Source organism: Colletotrichum phormii, assembly GCF_030913505.1.
Source record: "Colletotrichum phormii strain CBS 102054 chromosome Unknown BDP81scaffold_1, whole genome shotgun sequence".
NCBI lineage: Eukaryota > Fungi > Ascomycota > Sordariomycetes > Glomerellales > Glomerellaceae > Colletotrichum > Colletotrichum phormii.
This window is the reverse complement of record NW_026851443.1, coordinates 181,650-199,721: the sequence shown is the minus strand read 5'-3', so window position 1 is coordinate 199,721 and position 18,072 is coordinate 181,650. Positions and strand designations below refer to the sequence as shown.

Genomic DNA, 18,072 nt, shown 5'->3' with positions numbered 1-18,072 from the left:
ACACGTGTGAATAAGGCCCGACGTTCCAGTTGTATGGTTCGGACGATGTCAGTGATTTCAGCTTACTTACAGAGTCAATTGTGCCGGGGCCTAAATGGTGGGTGTTCTGAGCCAAGCTGTCGCGAAGTCTTCTCAGCGGGTTTGGAGAAAGTCTAGCAGAGAGCGTCACTAGAAATGAAAGGGATTGTTTCGAATCGCAAGTCCCAGTCGACGGATGTACAAGAAGGCATGGCTACATCGAAAAGGGTAATCGGGTTCAGTTTGCGATGTTCCGATGAAGTGCGACCAAAGCTGCTGTTGCATTGGATCGAGAGAGTAAACGAGAGAGCGACAGAAAGCAAGATTAGTGAACATCGAAACGCCAAGGGACCATGCTTCAAGTGTCAGAGTGCGAATGTTTCTTAGACTGACGGCGGCGTGTTGTTCGTGTTGATAACGCCCGAACTCGATGTTCTGACCTCAAAGACTTTGGAGAGGCGGTGTTAGGTAAAACCGAGTGCCAGAGCAATGATATACTGAACACAACTTGATATCGGACCGACGGTGGTGATTCCCTCCTCTTGGTCCATTTCGACGATGCATGATGATGGCTGTCGTGAGAATAGTTGGCCGCGATGTCTCGTTTGAAATCCGAAAAAAGCCTCGGTTACGGTGGTTGTTAGCCACAGTAAGTACGAAGAGAAGCATGCAAATACTGAGCAGGATATCCATTGCTGCTCCGACTTGCCCAAGCGTTCTTTGTGTTGTGCGTAAATGACCTCAGAATAGATGACAGTATTCGTGAAACAACTATCATCGTGTGTCATTCCAGTAGAATTGATTCTATCATCGACTCTGTCGCGGTTTTGCCTAGTATCTTTTCGATCGGCACGAAGACGATGCCGCAGAGGGTCAACGGGGATCGTTTAGATGTCGCGGAGGTCGTACTTGGATGTCGGATCGTACATTTACTTACCGGAATCCATGATATCAAATTGACAGATGATTCTACGAAGCTTTGATTTCGTACTGTCGCAATATCGATATATGATTGCTCATGTATCCAGCCCATCATGAAGAGACAGAAGGCGGAGCTCGCTCAGCAATCGACATCGTTGCTGTGTCTCCTTTGCTCAGTGTATGAACTTGGACGGGAGATCATCCATCGCGAAAGCCTGCCATTACTGCGTACCATTCCAAGCCCGTATCAGACGTGGGTGGGCCAAAAGCTGATTATTCCCCTGCTGTTTGATGGCTGACTCGAGTATGGTTGTACTGAAAGTTGGTGAAAGAGAAAAGTCCAGAGGCATCCTTGAGACTACGACTTGTCCGGCGGCTGGAATTCTTCACTCATGATCATGGTTTCTTGACTGAGAGGGTCGCCCACGTTGCGAACATTCAACAGACGGACTCAAAGTACCATTAAAGCCCCGAGAATGAGAAGAAAGTCTTGTCAAGTTAGTCGCGGGCATCGAACGCATCGATTCAGCACCCCATGGCCCTCAAACCTACAGGCTAAGTGAGCACATCGTTGCAAAAGACTTCGCCGGCGCTGTGACAAACTGTATGGTGGCGCAGCTTTATTGGGTGGTGGTGTTGTATTTGTTGCCAAGCAGCAACATCACCTTTCGGAAACCTTTACTCATTCATGGGGGGAAAGCCTCAAACTGCCTCTTAGGTGGTAATTAAAAGGGCTTTGAAGCAATACGTGCGACTGGAGGAGCTCATCGCTCTTGTCTCATCAAGAGTGCATCTCCAGGGTCGCGATTCGGAAGGACATGTGGCTTTACTTGAGTAGAGCCTTGTGCATCCAGCATAGAAGCGTTGAGCAGCAGCATGGTCTGCCTACTCAGAGAGCACAGTCCGTGGAATCGACTAGATAACCGAAACTTGTAGAGAGAGAACAACGCTAACAGCAGGCCTTGCACTGGTCATCAGGCGCTGAAGATGTTCGGCTCCCTCTAACTTGCCTGAAGATAAAGCCTCATAGTTTTGTAAATGCAACATAGACGCGGCTGCCTGGTCATCAATGGGAGCCATGGGCCGAGGGCGCAGGCAATCCTGGAACAGGTTCGTGGTACACATTACATTGGATTGCATCCTCAAAATAGAAGTGGGAAGGGTCTTTTTTTCCGTATCAAAGTAGCCTACACACAAATGGGGGGACTCGGAAGATCCCCGTAACATCATTGAAGAGAAAAAACGGAAACAAAAACTTTTGATGGTATTCGAGCCCAAAGATCCGCCGACACTCCTTTTACCCCTCGCTCCTTTTTGTCAATCAAGTCGTCAAAGACTCCGTATGTTTTGAATTTCGTTTGTGTTCTCATCCGCCATTAGGTTTCGTTCAGACTTCGTGCCCACGCCTGATTTTGTTTGGTTGTAATGGAAAGCTAATTCCCATGAAGAAGATTGAAATGTCTGTGCTTTATGCCCACTTGGAGAAGTCGAGGGATTCAACCAGGGCGTCGAGTCCGTTTGCTGGCGAAACTTCCGTGTCGTTGGTAGTGGTAGAGAGCATAGAGCTCCGGTGGCTTGTCTGCTCGCTGGTGCTCGTGAAAAAGGTTGCGACCGAGGACCGCCGCAGACTGCTGAAGCTGTCGCGGACGTTGGGCGCAGATTTGGATGCATCTGCGCCTTGTGCAATTAGGTGACTGTTACCCAGGACTGCGCCGCCCAGCGATGAAGGCGGCGGCGAAGGTGTCGAAGCGCTATTCAGGTGGCTCAGATGAGGATGCGACGATTGGTGGACGCCGGGAGTGTTGTTCTTGGGGCCGTGTTTCTCCCGTAACTTCTTGATCTCTCTGAGCCTGTTGCGCCAAGAACTGACATGCTCGCCACCCTCCCGATTTGCCCACACCAGACAAAAGACGGAGGCGTTGAGGGCCAAAAGGCGGATGAATCCTGGCAGAGCCCTCAGGCTGACCATCTTTGTCTCAGAGGCCGGCGAGATTTCAGGAAAGCCGGGTTTGCTCATCACCTGTACTTTGTAAAACGGTGGGTGTTTCCCTTCGCTCGGCGGGTTTTCTCTGATGGTGAGGAATGACGCTCTTGCCTCTGGAGTGATGACGATGTTGACGTAGTTGAACTCACTCGGGAACGTGTCAAACCTGAAGGGCATGCCAGAGTCGTTGAAAATAATGTTGACAAAGTCGTTGCCAATGTGCCGCTTTTTCATAATGACTTGAGGGTCCCGCTCGAGGTTGGTAGGCATTTGCGTGATGACATGGAACACCATTTCGGTCACCTTGTCACGCCAGCAAAAGGTGTACTCGCCATCAGTGTCGTACTCTCTGTCGAGTCCTTGGGTATTGAACTTGGACCCTTTAAGCCTTGTCAGAGCGCCTAACCCGTTGAGGAAAGCCACATAATCGCTGCTGCCCGAAACGTTGGCAAGGATTTCCGTCTCTTCTGTTTGACCTTCACCAATGTACACAACTCCGACCTTGTGTCCGTCCACAGTTGAGTTGCGGTCGAAAACACGAACAGTTCTTTGGGTCGCGTCATCGTTTGGGAGAGGAATAGGCCGGGCAGTGTCTTGCGTTTGAGGAGTTGAGGTCATCAACTGCACCATCAAGTGGCTTGGAAGGATATTGTTGTTCGTCACTTGCCCGTCTCTCGAGACATCAGAGATGTATTGGGCTTGGTGAGCTGGGCGTGGTCGGAAGTTCTCGTGCACAATGTAGGAGGACGTTCCTGATGGTTGGCGCTTAGTGATTTGTGACCACCCAGTCGTCGTCGACTGCTCAATCGTCACAATACTGTTGCCCATTAACCATCTTCGCTTCAAAATCTCACCGAACCGCTCCTTAGTAAAGAGAAGGTCCTCGGAGGACTCGTCGGCGTCCGCGTATGCAACCCTTTGCATGAAGTCGAGTGTGACTAGGGCTTGCTCTTCAGGATTCTGACCACCGTCGACGTCGCTGAGCAAATTCTTGGCAATCCAGCCGACATGGTTAGCGCGATCTGGCAGCTTCAAAGCCAAAAACCAGAAGGTGATGACGTGGTATGCCAGAGCATACACATACTGAGGCAGATCATCCGCAGCATTTGGATGCAAAAGATCCGAGGTGGAACCGGTTGGTGTTGCCGTTTCGCTGTGTAGGCTGCCTCGTTGGGTTTGCTTCTTGTCGCGCACGTATTGGAGATAGCGAACGCAAATTCCAAATACGATGCGGTACTCGTCTTCTCTGAAATTGACATAGAGATTTTGCATTCTGCTCAAACAAGCGAGGAATTCCAAAATATGCATTGCGACGTGTGGTTGGGTAATGATTTGTGCCATCTTCTGTAACATCTGCACCAACGTTTTGCTGGTGGACAGAGGCAGCTCATGGCAACAGATTGACAGCGCGTGGATGCAATACTTTGCGCACCGCTCCCAGGTCGAAATGCCCTTGACAAAAGCCTGCACGATCTCGTCTTCTTGATCCTTGAGGAAGTACTCGTGGTAGCTGAGAATCATTGTCAAGGTATGGAACAGACAAATAGCAACGTCAGCGCGTCGCAGGCTTGTGGAGGGTGGCGGCTCTTGGAAGTTGTTCGTCCTGATTTGCTCGCATGTTACTCGCCGAAGCTCTTGAATCTGCGGTACCGCGCTCCGGAAAATGGCGTGGTTGGTCAATTGCGAGGGCAAATGAACCAATACCATGCTGTAGATCTCCCATTCACTGCCATTTTCAATGATGTGTACAATTGTGTCGAGCCAAGAGTCCATGTTCAATGCGATCTGTTTCGTCTCCGCGGTAGACGGTTCGCTTTCTTCGGTGACCTCCGAGTCAAGGTCCTCAACGAACGATACCAGAATAGGGCTTGCAATCGCCGATGGAGACTCGGGCAATGCCTCAGGATCAGGCAACGCCCAGAGTTGTTTGTACGGATAGGATGATTTTGCCCCGCTGGCGGAACGGATCGGAAACACTCTCTCTTGAGTTCCTGAGCTGCTGAAGGAAATGCCTCTGGTAGATCGGGAGACAGCACCGTGGTCCGCCCTACTGGGTCTCCCAGACTGAGATGCGTCTTCGGAATGCTTCTTCGCCCGAGAAGAAGCTGTGTGGAGGAGTGCTGCCGCAAGACCGTCGGATTCTGTGTCGTTTATCAGGAAAACTCGATTTGCCCAATCCGCTCGAAGTCGGAAGAGTAGCTTCATCGCAGTCAGCCGGGCATCTGTTTTGCAATGGCTCGTTTTCGCGATATTGACAAGTGTGTCAAAAAGTTTGAGGGTCTTGAGTCCGTCGAGATTCATGCATCGCATGAATAACTTGACGTATCCTCTTGTCACGACCCCGGAGGCCGTGTAACTCTTTGGCGGAGCTATTGTTTCGCCACCGACAGGAGTTGTCGGCCGAGACGCAGACGAGGCAACGGGCGATAACAAACGATCATTGACAACAATTGTTCTGAGTGTGTCCGTAATGTAGTTGAAGAGCTCCAGGTCCGAGGAAACGGCCACAGAAACCATGAAAGCCACCACCGACTCGAGCACCAGAAGGTTGGTTTCATCAGCAATATTGTTGAGAAGGTCTTTGATCAAGTTCGGAACGCAGTCGTCATCGCCGAGCCCTTCTCCAATAAGATCCAGCATATCGTAGGACTCTGTTACGGCCTGGAGAGATAACAGGCGGGTCTCGGAGCTGCGGCTCCTGTTGGCGTAGAACTCTTTTAGAACCAAAGCCAGATTTTCTTCCCACTGCAAGTCCGAAGGCGAGCAGCATCGGAATTCCTGGAAGTAAGTGAGAACACAGCGCGCTGCTGAGTCTGGAAGTCTCGTGTGGATATCGATGAAGAATCTTATGATGATCTGTCGCGGAACAAAATCACCCGACTTTTGTGCGGCCAACTCCTCCAGGCGCGCAATTAGTTTCAATAACTCGATCCCTATTGCGCCATCTGGACGGTCTGGCTCATTTGTGAGGGCAACCATCTCGCTGTTGACGAGAATGCCCGACGGTGCCTTTTTGGAACATTCCGCAGCGATGTTTAGAAGCGTTGACCAGTCCTCCTCAATGATCAGATGGTGAATGTTGCCGCCACCATCCCGGAAAAGAGAGTTGATAAGCTTGAGGACAGCACAGTGAACTCGACCGGAGTCAGTGCTATGAACAGCTGCGACTAATCCATCGAGGAGGAGTGCAAAAGGCACAGGTGGATATCCCTTTTCCGTGCTTTTTGTCAACAGCTTTTCCAAAACAGCGAGCACGCCCCGAATATCCCTGGTGTCTTTTCCCTTGCTAGTACCATCGGCTGGAAGATGCCGTAGTAGGTCTACCAGCACCCTCACTGCTGCAGGGCCGTTGTGCGATTTCAGCAGAATGGATATTGTGTGCCAAGCGGTCTTGGACAAGCTCGGCACGAGGCAGAAAATTGAACCCAGAACCAGGACGCACTCTTTGAAGCTTGCGGTGGGCAAGGCACCAAAAGTTACGATGGTGTCAATGACGGTGATGGAAGCTCGCAGATCCTCTTCAATGGTCGTGGTAAGACACACGGCAACCAAGACTTTCATGAGATCAGTCATGGACTTTTCGTTGGCCACATTGGAGCTGAACTTGATGATGTCGCCGATGAAACTGAAGAGCTGGTGCAAGTTCTTCTCTTCTCCAGCGGCAGAGAACCTTGCCTTGCCAGCGTTCTTCTTGGCATCACGGCCAGCTTGCTTCCTTGCCGCTTTAACTGCCTGGTAGGCTTCGCGAAGCCATACTTCCAGTTGCGGAATGACTTGGTAATCGAATCCAGACAAGTCGCGGCCGCGGGCAGTGAGGTCTACGACAGCAGCGAGTTGCAGGTGGAAGTCGTTGACGTGAGCAGGGGCCTTGAGAGTTTCGAAGAAACTTTGACGCTCCAAATCGGTAGAGCCCTTGTGCTTGACGCATTCTGACAAAAGCTCCCAGCCAGCAGTACGCTCCGCGTCCGACTTATTGGGCGTAATCATTGTCTTTGCAGCATCCCATATCTCTAGCACTGGGTTCATAGGGTGGTCCGCGACGGCAAATCTGAGCGAGTTCGCAGCAGCGACACGTTCTCCGACAGGGCTATTGCCGTTTCTCAGGACCTGCAAGGACTCCATATGATTCGGCGACCATCCGGTGAGGTTCGTTCGAGTGGCGTTGACGTGGTCGGCGATGGGCGACAGAATCGAGGAAGCAGACTTGAGGCTCGGCGGAGGTGATTTGGTCAATTTGGCGCCGGTCAGACCCTTGAAAACGCTCGCCAGGCCGCTCGGGCGACTCGAGTCTGGCGATGAGGGCGCATCTCCTGGCGAAGGTGACATGTGCTCGTCGGTCTGATCGGGCTCGGGGTGATACGAGACTAGGCGACGGAGCATGTTAGCTATGTTGTAATGCAGCAAACTTCATATCGGCTTGAAACGTCGGATAGCGAAAGTGGGTTGATGTTGTCATCGGTGTTGCGAATAATGAGTATGGTGGTCTTTAGGGGTCCCACAGCTTGGGATTTGTCGATGGCAGAGAGGAACGAGCAAAGATAATTGCGGACGACTACCTCACTCACAGGCAAAATGGCTATCAGATCAGCTGGAAAGGTGGCAGCAGGCAATCAGGGAGGCGCCACGGTCTGGTGCACCCCATTCAAGACGAGGCCGACGAGGCGAGCTGCAGGCAGGCCAGATAGTCGATAGTCCCGAAGTGGAAGTGGGAGGTGGAGGGGGCGGGCGAGTAGAGCGTGTGAGGAGGGTGAGCAAGCCCCCCCGGCGCAAATGGAACCGGTCGAGCTAGCGAGACGGCGGGAAGAGAGGAGCTCGGAATGGTTGCCGACGGGAGCTGACGAGAACAAGGCCAGTGGTGCGGTGGTGGTGCGGTGGTGGTGCTGGTTCGCAGAGTCGTCGGCTGGGTGGTGCTGGGCCAGGTGGGAGGGTGTCGAGGGTTGTGTCCGTTGTGCCAAGTCGTGGGAGTTGCTAATGCGCTATCACGACATCACATCGCATCGTGGGACTTTGGAGGTTTCGGCGGGTGGTGCAAGTCGTAGAAAAAGTGACGGGGTGGAAAAGCTGACGGAATGCTGATCCCATGAGTCGGGTGGCATGGGGTGGAGGTAGCAGGTACGCAGGTTTGCAGGTTTGCAGGTTTGCAGGTTTTTAGGGGGGCAGAAAATGCGGCAAGTACCTGCAGCAGGAACCAACAGTTCGTGGACGCTCAACCTTTGTCCCCCGACGCAGCCTGGAATGTGTGGTGCAGTTCCCCCGTTGCAGGTACCTTACCTTACACAGAACCTTACTAGGTGCTTAGCTACTGAATGGAATGTTGCCCCACTTGGAATGGCCAGCTGATCCTGCCTGTTTCGCACCAATGTTGTTCCGTTTACAGCCCAGACGGGAGCTCTCAAGGACTGCTTTGACGGTGACGGGTTGCGGCGGGACGGGCTGGCGTCCGTGGCTGTGGCGTTACCATCTACGATTGACGGGACTCTTGGGGGCACTCCGGGACAAGCCCCATATTAATCGGCACCGGTCCGGACTAACATCGCGGCAAGCCCGTAAGAATTATAAGTCAAGTATCCGGCAGTTGAGGCCCTCCACTGTCTGTCCCAGCCCACCCGTTTTCCATGATGTGCATTTGCAGACGGAGTATAGGCTCTATCATAATCAGCAAGTACTGTTCCCTACAAATGGAAGGCCAACGCAAAAGCCAGTCATGCAGAATTCTCTCTTCGGCCAAGGCACGCTTCCTGGGGTGGTTAGAAATTAATCAAAACCCTTGCCTTAGTAGGTAAGGTAGGGAAGGTAAAACACTTTCTTCAGCAGCAGCTTTGACTCCATTCCGTTCTGCGTCAAGCCCGGCGGATGCCTCATTCCATGTGCCTTACCTAAGGTCTCTCCATCTTCTGTAGCGCACAGACCATTTGCATGCCTGGTAGGCACGCACGGCACGTAAGGTAAGGTTGGTAGGTACCTTCACTGCAAATACGCAGTAGTCACTCCTTGCAGTTTTTTCCGACATGGAAAGCTCCCGGTCGCCTTTGGCTGGCGCTTGTCAGTGTCTGTCTGTCAGCGTCTTTCATTGTCAACAACCAATGGTGGAAAGCGCCCCACAGCACCTTCCATCTCTTAAGGTCAGCTAAGGTACAAGGCAGCCTCGTCCCCCACAGCAACACTCCCCCATCCCAAAAAGTTCAGCGCAGGAAAAAGAGGCCATCACTACAACAAACTTCCACCGCTACTCCTCAACCACATACCCCCCCGACGCTGCGAACTCTGTCAAGATGGCCTCCCAAATGGGCTCCATTGCCCAGCTGCTGGATGCTACTTTAGATCCCAGCACTCACAGAAAAGGTACCTACGACTGCCCCCCCATTGCCGTTGCCTCATACCCCGCCAACCTTGTTTGTATGCTAATAAACAAACGTGAAAAACAGCCGAGCAAGCCCTCAAGGCAGAGTCAGCTAAGCCGCAATACTCGCTCAACCTCCTCAACATTGTCGCCTCAGATTCTCTTCCTCTCAAGACCCGTCTAGCCGCCGCCTTGGCCTTCAAGAACTTCATCCGCTCCAACTGGGTCGATGCCGACGGCAACTACAAGCTCCCCGCCGATGAGGTGAACACCATCAAGTCTCAGCTCATCGGGCTGATGATTTCTTGCCCGCCAACCATCCAGACCCAGCTCGGCGATGCTATCAGCATCATTGCCGATTCAGATTTCTGGGAGCGCTGGCAAACACTGACCCAGGAGCTTGTCGAGAGATTTTCCCCCGTCGATCCCAAGGTCAACATCGGTGTCCTAGAAGTCGCCCACTCCATTTTCGTCCGCTGGCGTCCTCTCTTCAGAACCGACGAGCTATACACCGAGATCAACCATGTCATTAGCACATTTGCGCAGCCTTTTGTCCAACTCCTGGTCCAGACCGATGAGCAGATCACCAAGAACGCCCAGAACAAGGATGCCCTCCAGAGCTGGTTCGAGTCTCTGAGCCTCATGATCAAGATCTTCTACGACCTGTCGTCCCACGACATGCCCCCGATTTTCGAGGAACACCTGGCTTCCATCTCCGAACTACTGCACAAGTACCTCACATACACGAACCCGCTTCTGGAGACCGACGACGATACCGAAGTTAGTGTCATCGATACCGTCAAGGCCGATATCTGCGAGGCTTTGGAGCTTTACACCCTCAAGTACGACGAGGACTTTGGCAAATACACGGAGCCCTTCATCACCAATGCCTGGAATCTTCTCTCGAGCACAGGATCCGAAACCAAGTACGACCTGTTGGTCAGCAAGGCTTTGCACTTCCTGACTGCTGTCGCCGGCACTTCGCAACACTCGGGTGTCTTTGCGGACGAGAACGTCCTGGGCCAGGTAGTCGAGAAGGTTATCTTGCCCAACGTTGCCCTGCGCGAATCTGATTTGGAGCTGTTCGAGGATGAGCCTATCGAGTACATCCGCAGGGATCTGGAGGGTTCAGACACCGACTCCAGACGCCGGTCCGCGACCGATTTCTTGAGAAGACTCCAGGAGAAGTACGAGCAACTCGTCACCGGTGTCGTCTACAAGTACATCAACCACTACTTGGAGCAGGGCAAATCCGACTGGAAGGCGAAGGACACAGCGGTGTACCTCTTCATCTCAATTGCAGCCAAGGGCTCTGTTACCGCCGCTCAAGGTGTCAAGACGGTCAACTCATTGGTCAACGTTGTTGACTTTTTCGAACAGCACATTGCTGCGGATCTGATGGCCAGTGGAGGTGTTGAGCCCATCTCCAAGGTCGACGCTATCAAGTACCTGCACACATTCCGCAGCCAACTGACAAAAGAGCAATGGAAGCTGGCGTTCCCTCCCCTCATCCAGAACCTGGCGTCGGACAACTACGTGGTCTACTCGTATGCAGCGATTGCAGTCGAGCGTCTGCTGTTCCTGTCGGACGACTCCGGCAAGGTCATGTTCCCCCGCGAAGATATTCAGCCGTTCGCCAAGGATTTACTTGAGCATCTGTTCAAGTTGATTGAGAAGGAGAGGACCCCTGCTAAGCTCCAGGAGAACGAGTTCTTGATGAGATGCGTTATGAGAATTCTCATTGTCCTGAAGGACGGTGCCGCGCCGCTGGTTGAGGTTGTTCTGACACACTTGGTTGCCATCACAAACATGATCAAGCAGAACCCCAGCAACCCGCGCTTCTACTACTACCACTTTGAGGCCCTTGGCGCCCTCGTCAGATATACCTCGTCCACCCACGCTGCGCTTTTCAACCAGAAGCTTTGGGAGCCGTTCAACCAGATCCTGATCGAGGACGTTACCGGTACGTCAATCAGTGACACGAAATGACTTTGAATTTTTGGCTGACGATGGTACAGAGTTCCTGCAGTACATTTTCCAGATCCTGGCGCAGCTCTTGGAGTCAAGCCCCGCCGATGCGGTGTCCGACAACTACAAGGCTTTCCTGTCCCCGTTGCTCGAGCCGGCCCTGTGGGACACCAAGGGCAACGTCCCGGCTTGCACCAGACTTCTCTCCTCCATCATCCCGGCAACTGCCCCTTTTATTGTTTCTGAGAACAAGCTGGAGCAAATTCTCGGTATCTTCCAGCGCCTCCTCGCCGTCAAGAAGTACCAGTTGTACGCTTTTGACATCTTGGAGGCAGTCGTGAAGTCGTTCGAGCCGTATGTCCATTCCTTGCCAACAGACCCTCTAAAGATTCTATGCTAATTAGACTCAGTGCGGTTACTGACCAGTACTTCGGTACCATCCTGAACCTGCTGTTCGCTAAGCTGCAGGGCAACCCGCCGGATTCGCTCAAGCTTCGCTTCGCTCGATTCTTCCACCTCGTGGCATCCCGAGTCGAGGCTGGTTTCGGAGCTGATTACTTCATGAAGCACTCCGAGAAGATCCAGGAGGGCATCTTCGCCAAGGTCTACCCTCCGTTCGTCTTGGCCGAGACGGAAAAGCTCGCACGACCTGTCGACCGTAAGCTCGCAGTAGTCAGTCTTACCAAGACTCTCTGCGAGTCGCAGGCCTTTGCGCAAAAGTTCGCCAAGGGTTGGGCCAACACGTGCAAGATCCTTCTTGCGCTGTTGGTCAACCCTCCCGTGGTATCGGCCGGTCTGGGTGATGAGCTCATCAACGAAGCCGACGTTGATGATATCGGCTTTGGCCTGTCGTACACGGCTCTAAACACGTGCCGGCCAATTGCGCGTGACGATTACCCAGAGGTCACCGCGGTGGCTCCCTGGGTCAGCGCGTACATTAGCTCCGCGAACCAGCGACACAACGGAGCGATTGTCAACTTTGTCAACACACGTCTCACACCGGAGCAGCAGCAAGCACTGCAACAGTACTTGCAATAGGACGTGCTACCAAGCGGCGAAGTGGGGTTGCCGGACAATTATGCGTGGTCCACGGCCCATGGCGGATGGCAGAGACTCCAAGCCAATAGGAGCGATATTGAATGATTGCGGATGATGCAAAAAGGCGCGGGAAAGAACACGTCAAGAAGACAGTTAGGAAGATGGGAAGGGAAGGGAAGGATTCACCCAGACCGGGACACGGCCAGGCGCATGCGGTGGAGGAAATATCATGAGCACACTCGATTCAGGCTGCTGGATGATTAGCAATGGGTGATAAGCGTCGTTCCCCCTTTATTGAGTATCGAGGATTAGAAAAGCAAAAAAGCATTTTCCGTTTCTAATGCCTCTCTGGCTGGCCATGATTTGTCTCGTGTCTGCGATGTCACTCACATGTCTTTACTAACCCACTTCAAGTGGTTGGAGGTTGTTCCAACGACAGGAGACGGATACAACCAACGCATGCAGAGTCATGGAAGTTCATTCTTCATGGGTGTCAAGAACCGGCGCCGACCGCCGCACGTTCCGCAGTTCCACACCGCTCCGGGCTCGATCGTCCAGGCCGGGGGCCTGCCTTCAGTCTTCACTCTTCAGAAACAGACAGACGCCCCCTCCCCGGTCCGATCCAGGGCAAGTTTTACGACTTACGTACCCCCCAGTGCCCCCCCGTTGTTCTCGTGACTCCCGGGCGGTGCCGTATTGCTGTAATCTGCCATTATTCCCGGATGTGGAGAAGGAGGACGAAGAGGAGGAAGAATTACCACCCTTGCCGCGTCGCAGTATACGGTGGGTGGACGGTCACGGTGGGTGAAATGTCTTGGGTGTCGTGACAATGTCGCAACTCCCGAGAAACCCAAATCTCCCCCAGTATACCTTGTACAGTGAAGCCCAGGCCAGCGTGCGGTCGACTCGTCTTCCAGATGGTAGTCACACAGGCTGGCTCCTTGTTCGTTTGGTCGTTGAACTCTGTTAAACACGAGGTTTATTCTGCTATAATCTGGCAGTACCGTATTCCTTCTAGGAGGCGGGTGTAGGCCCCACAAGCAACGGAAGATCCAGACGTTCCAGAAGAAAAAAGGGGTCCGGGAGCGGCAGGAGACGCAAAGAAAGAAGAAAAGCTCGGGCGCGCCCGAGGTCCGTTTGTTTGCCTTATGTGCCTTGTAAGTTTTGTTGGCAGGCAGACTTGGTAAGTTCGTACTCTGTAGTTGTGGAGAAAACTACCTGGATGATGAGAAGGAAAGAAAAAGTTCTTCAACGACTTACAAGGCCATTTTCACCGATATTGACCCTTTCCATCCCGCCCCTGGCCCTAGTCCTAGGCGACGGCTCCTGGTCTGCCGCCTGCGATACCACGGGCCAGCGAATGGGGTGGTGGTGGCGACTGGGAGGATACTGCTTTCACTGATTTTTTTTTTCTGCCTTCTTCTCTTCTTCGGAAGCAAGGTCTCAGAGACCGAGAGTGAGTCAGTCAGATGCCTGTAAAGGAGGTTTTCGTCTCGACTGGGGCGTGGAACTCCACGTACCTTTTTTCTTCCCTTCCAGACCCTCTCAGAAGTGGGGGATTTGCCGAGCCCGTTGAGGAAATACCGGGGTGTCTCGATCCACTGATTGTGTTTGCCGGGGGAGGGAGTGCTCGCCCGGCAGAGTCCAGACGAACGCCAATGAAAAAGACCCTGTTTTTCTTGTCATGATGATATGGGACCCTTGGGTGGACGAGGTTTTTCTGGTGCTGTGGCACTGTGGACACTGGGACAACCGCAAACATGGTGGGAATAAGGAAGGCGACGACGCCGATCTCGCGGGAATCGCCCGTCGTTTTCGCGGGCCAGAAAATGAGATGAACGGGGCCACAATGGGCGGAGACGTCATGACTGTCAGAACCGTCAGTGAGGCGGTTTGACCGCTGCTTCAATCTCCCTTCAGTGGGTGACGACTGGGTGTTGTTGACTCGCTGTGGAGGATGAGAGTTTTTCATCTTGGTGAGACGCCAAGTGACCAGCGACGCCCGAGGGCTCATCCAGTGTAAGGGGAATAAGTTATGAAATGTTTCAAATGCTTTACATAGATTGGTATATCGCCCACTCTCGTCAACTTTGTACTACAACATTTCTATATGTCCATCTGAACGTAAATTGCGTTGAGAAATGAAAGTCAGCAACTCGTAGATAGCGTCCTGCAAAATATGTCATGCCCGCCTTGTCTGAAACCGGACAACAACACTTGCCATATGCATAAGAAAGGGCAGTCAACGTGGTATAACCAACGTGTTGTCTAGTGCCTTGATGTACCGACGCGAGTGTGTCAACTCTGCCGGGCCTCGAGTCTCTGACATCGAGGTGTTGCTTCCTTCGATAAATGCCCCCCTACGCAGAAATGATGCTTTAAACCTCCAACTGGGAAAACAACGCGGAATAAATAAGAACGAATATCAAACGCCAGGTCCGTGTTCTGTGAACCCTGATCATAAGTCGTTATTAGATGCAAACAATGGTATCGTCAGATCAAAAATCGTACAACATATTGCAACTATGCTGTGGCGTGAGTTGGGTATAAGTTTGAGCTGTGGGTTGTGGTTTTTGGAGGAAGAATAATGATGTGGGTTGGATCCGGCCGGGGTGAACAGTAGTGAAGAGGGTAGTCCATAACGACTGGCAGGCGGCAGTGATTCGAATCAAATCATGCCGCCCTCGACGAATCCGATGCTGTTTTGCCATCCGCAGCGCCGTTCTTGTTCCTCTCTCTCGAGGTCTCGAGGTTGTGGAGGAACGCCCCTAGCGTTCAAAGTACCTTTGGGTACCTGATATGGACTTGGGTCGAACTCGCTGCTGCCGCAACTGCTCCCGCCGCTGGTGTTGGTCTGGACGAGAAGTAAGCTGCTGGTGCTCGAGAGACGCTTGGTGAACTCGCTGAAGCTGAGCCGCTTGGCGCTGGAGCTGGACGCCCGCTTTTCCCCGTTGGTTCGGAAGTTGGCATCATCGGATGTCTTACCGGATGAAGAGGTTGGCACGTCGAGCCTCTCTTGGCCCATGGGCTGAGTTTGGCTGTACGTCCTTTGCGTCACACCCGGCCGCATCTTGGAATGCGCCGTGTGTGGTCGCGCAGGAGCCTGCAGGGGAACGCTGAAGTTGGCAGGCGGGCTCCTCATCACGGGTGAGCGAGGTGACATGGCTTCCTCTTGGCGGCTGGCGAGATATTCGATGGCGCGTTGCGCATTGGGCGCAATCAAGGTCTGGCGATTGCCACTGGCATCCGCCTCGTGCGCATATTCATCGTGCTCGTCATCGTCTTCATCTTCCTCATCGTCATCAGCCTCCTCTTCGGATGAGTCTTCATCCACATCGAATGCACTCAGCATCGCAATCTTCTCGGCGTGTGCCTCTTTCACCTGTTGGCGCATCTTCTCGTCGGCTTCCCGCATCAATGCGTCGAACCGAGCCAGCGAAGTGAGCTTCTCTTCACCCGGCGTCTCAAGTTCGGAACCAGGGATGCAGCGCAATTGGAAAGCTCGATCCAGAATCGTCTCTCGCTGGTTCGGTGGTGAACTAGAATCGGCACCCGGGAAAGGTTGAGCACCTCCTGAGCTGACGCTGCCTCGGCCGCGGATCGGTGAGCTGATGGTAGACGAACGTCCCTGTGCCGCTGTCCATCCCTCGATGAGTTCGCTTCGTTGGTAATCGCTCATAGACATCGTTGTGACTGGCGAGGGGATGTCGCTCGGGAGAACCGTAGTATATTTGTTGGGATCCGGGATGGTGAATCCCATATGAGCAGGATGGGTAGTACTTGTTGGTGATGAGACATCACTGCGCTTAGAACGCAGACTTGGGGAATCGGAGCTGAATGTGATGGGGCGGTCTCGGCTCGAGTATGTTTGCGTCGAGTTCTTGTGTTGCAGGGTGCCGCGAGGGTTCGGGTTTCCACTCGGAGGTCGGGGGAAGTAGTCAACATCTCGAGAACGCTGCTGGGCGAAGGGGTTGGTGAAGGATGGAGACGCCGGGCTTTCGGGGCTCATGGGGAGTTTCCTCGAAATGATGAAGCGGGCCCATTCGTGTAGACTAATGTGATGGTCGTCGGGAGGGGTTCGAAACCAGAGTGTGGTCGCGGTAGACTCTTTGCTCGAGATGAGGCCAGCTGCCCTACTGGAACGGCGCTTCTTTTCCTTGTCGTTGATGGTGATGACGAGGGTGGGCAGAACTGGACCCTGCTTGCGATGGGCGAGCATTTGCACCTGGCAGTCTATGACAGAGCTGACGGGGTATTGGTAGGAGGGCTCCCAGTCGTCCTGCAAGTTCAGGTGGCTTAGGTTTGGCCCAGAGAACTCCGTCATGTTGAGCCTTACCTTTGACTTGAAAATGGAGATGTAGTAGTCGTCGTTGCCAGGGGTCCGCGGCTGGGATCTGGTACCGGTCCCGTTTGAGCGAGTTGAGGCGGCATTTTGAGGGAAGGTCGGGCTGGTGACGGCATCTCTGTAGACACTACGGCCTCCCACAACAACATATCGTGGCTAGAAGAAGCAAAATGTCAGAAACAAAGATTTGGGGCGGCAATGCAGCAGAGGGTTCGAAAGCAGTTCATTACCTTCCAGATGGCGCGACCCAAGATCTGGCCCCGATCAGGGGGTATCAAGAGAACTCCCTCGCAAGATTCCATGGCTGATGGAAGAGGGTGAGGCAAGGGTTATCACTATTGAGGCGTGTCCAGGCACCGTCGTTGCTCCAGAGAGGAACTCGAAAGGTATCAAAGGTATCAGGTAGAGGATTAAAAAAGCATGCTTGGAGTTGAAAGCGGGCGTCTGCGGTGGATGACTTGATGCAGTCTAACGAGGGTTGACGAGGGTTGTGCTGTGCATGCGGCAGAAGAAAGGTCGGATCGATGACAGACAGGTTTACAGGGTCGAGATGGGGATTCGGTATCTCGGGTCTGCACAAAGGGACCGGTGTGTTGTTCCCATGGATGTCTCTGGACCCAGCGCCCCTGACCTGCGCGAGAATAAACAACGGTTTGCGTTTAAACAGAGATTGGGTGACTTGGAAGAGGAAGAAGAAGAAATGAGGCGCGATGGCCGAGGAAAGTAGAGAAAGAGGTGTAAGGTGTAAAGTAAGCGGTGGTGGTGGTAGCAGGTAATGGTCTTGGTAGTGGTGGATGGGGGCCGCCAATGATGGAGGGGAGGGGGGTGAGGTGGTGAAAGGGACGGGAATCCGTTACTAAGGCAAGTGCAAGGCCAAGGCGAGCCGCGAAGGCGGTCTGCAGGAGATTGAGGGGGGTCAGAGACGGAGCCGGCGAACAATGGCATGAAGAGAGGCAGACAGGTCACGGAATAGTTGGTGCGGATGGTAGCAATTCTTTTTGTTTAAAATTGTAGTCATTAACGGCGAATGAAGCGGATGAATCTTGGGGGTGTGGGTGAGGAGAAGCTGGGAATGATTACGATTCCATGCTGAAGACGGGAGGACGCCGCACGGAGACACTGCGAGGGCCAGTCCACAACCCGCAGTGACATGGAGCCAGAGAGGAGACGATGGGACTCAGGGAGGCAGTCGGAGAGCAAGGTACCAGGAGTCTAGGAGAATAACCTACGGAGTACAAAGTAGAGATGGAACGGAGCAAGAGAAGAAGCGTCCTGGAGCGGTCCGTACTATGCGGTAGGCGAAATTAAGCAAGACCAAGACCCAAGACCAAGACCCAAGACCAAGACCCAAGACGCGAAGAACCTAGGACTGGACTGGAATAACTGGACTAGATCGGGGGTGAAATGGTATGGTATGGTGGAATGGTGGATATGCGCATCTGCCTCGCACGTGTATTT

General features: G+C 53.2%; 3 protein-coding genes across 3 annotated transcripts; 1 reads left to right on the top strand and 2 right to left on the bottom strand.

Moving 5' to 3' along the window:
• Positions 1 to 2,051: 2,051 nt before the first annotated feature.
• On the bottom strand, positions 2,052 to 7,511 carry BDP81DRAFT_412206 (uncharacterized protein). Its single transcript, XM_060589194.1, has one exon. It carries the CDS (start codon positions 7,301 to 7,303, stop codon positions 2,408 to 2,410), a length of 4,896 nt encoding a protein of 1,631 aa, XP_060451236.1. The 5' UTR covers positions 7,304 to 7,511; the 3' UTR covers positions 2,052 to 2,407.
• A 1,482-nt stretch (positions 7,512 to 8,993) lies between these two features.
• Positions 8,994 to 12,675, top strand: BDP81DRAFT_362809 (CAS/CSE protein). Its single transcript, XM_060586453.1, has 4 exons — positions 8,994 to 9,265; positions 9,349 to 11,226; positions 11,282 to 11,585; positions 11,642 to 12,675. Exons 1-4 carry the CDS (start codon positions 9,196 to 9,198, stop codon positions 12,267 to 12,269), a joined length of 2,880 nt encoding a protein of 959 aa, XP_060451235.1. The 5' UTR covers positions 8,994 to 9,195; the 3' UTR covers positions 12,270 to 12,675.
• Positions 12,676 to 14,937: 2,262 nt separating this feature from the next.
• Positions 14,938 to 16,916, bottom strand: BDP81DRAFT_456308 (uncharacterized protein; the record flags this gene model as incomplete). The annotated part of the gene is made up of 2 exons (XM_060593147.1): positions 14,938 to 16,770; positions 16,845 to 16,916. 2 exons carry the CDS (start codon positions 16,914 to 16,916, stop codon positions 14,938 to 14,940), a joined length of 1,905 nt encoding a protein of 634 aa, XP_060451234.1.
• Between the last annotated feature and the right edge of the window lie 1,156 nt (positions 16,917 to 18,072).

Coding starts and splice junctions, on each gene's coding strand:
- BDP81DRAFT_362809 (XM_060586453.1), top strand. CDS start 9,196: ATGGCCTCCCAAATGGGCTCCATTGCCCAGCTGCTGGATGCTACTTTA. Junction 9,266..9,348: donor TCCCAGCACTCACAGAAAAG/GTACCTACGACT, acceptor CGTGAAAAACAG/CCGAGCAAGCCCTCAAGGCA. Junction 11,227..11,281: donor CCTGATCGAGGACGTTACCG/GTACGTCAATCA, acceptor ACGATGGTACAG/AGTTCCTGCAGTACATTTTC.
- BDP81DRAFT_412206 (XM_060589194.1), bottom strand. CDS start 7,303: ATGCTCCGTCGCCTAGTCTCGTATCACCCCGAGCCCGATCAGACCGAC.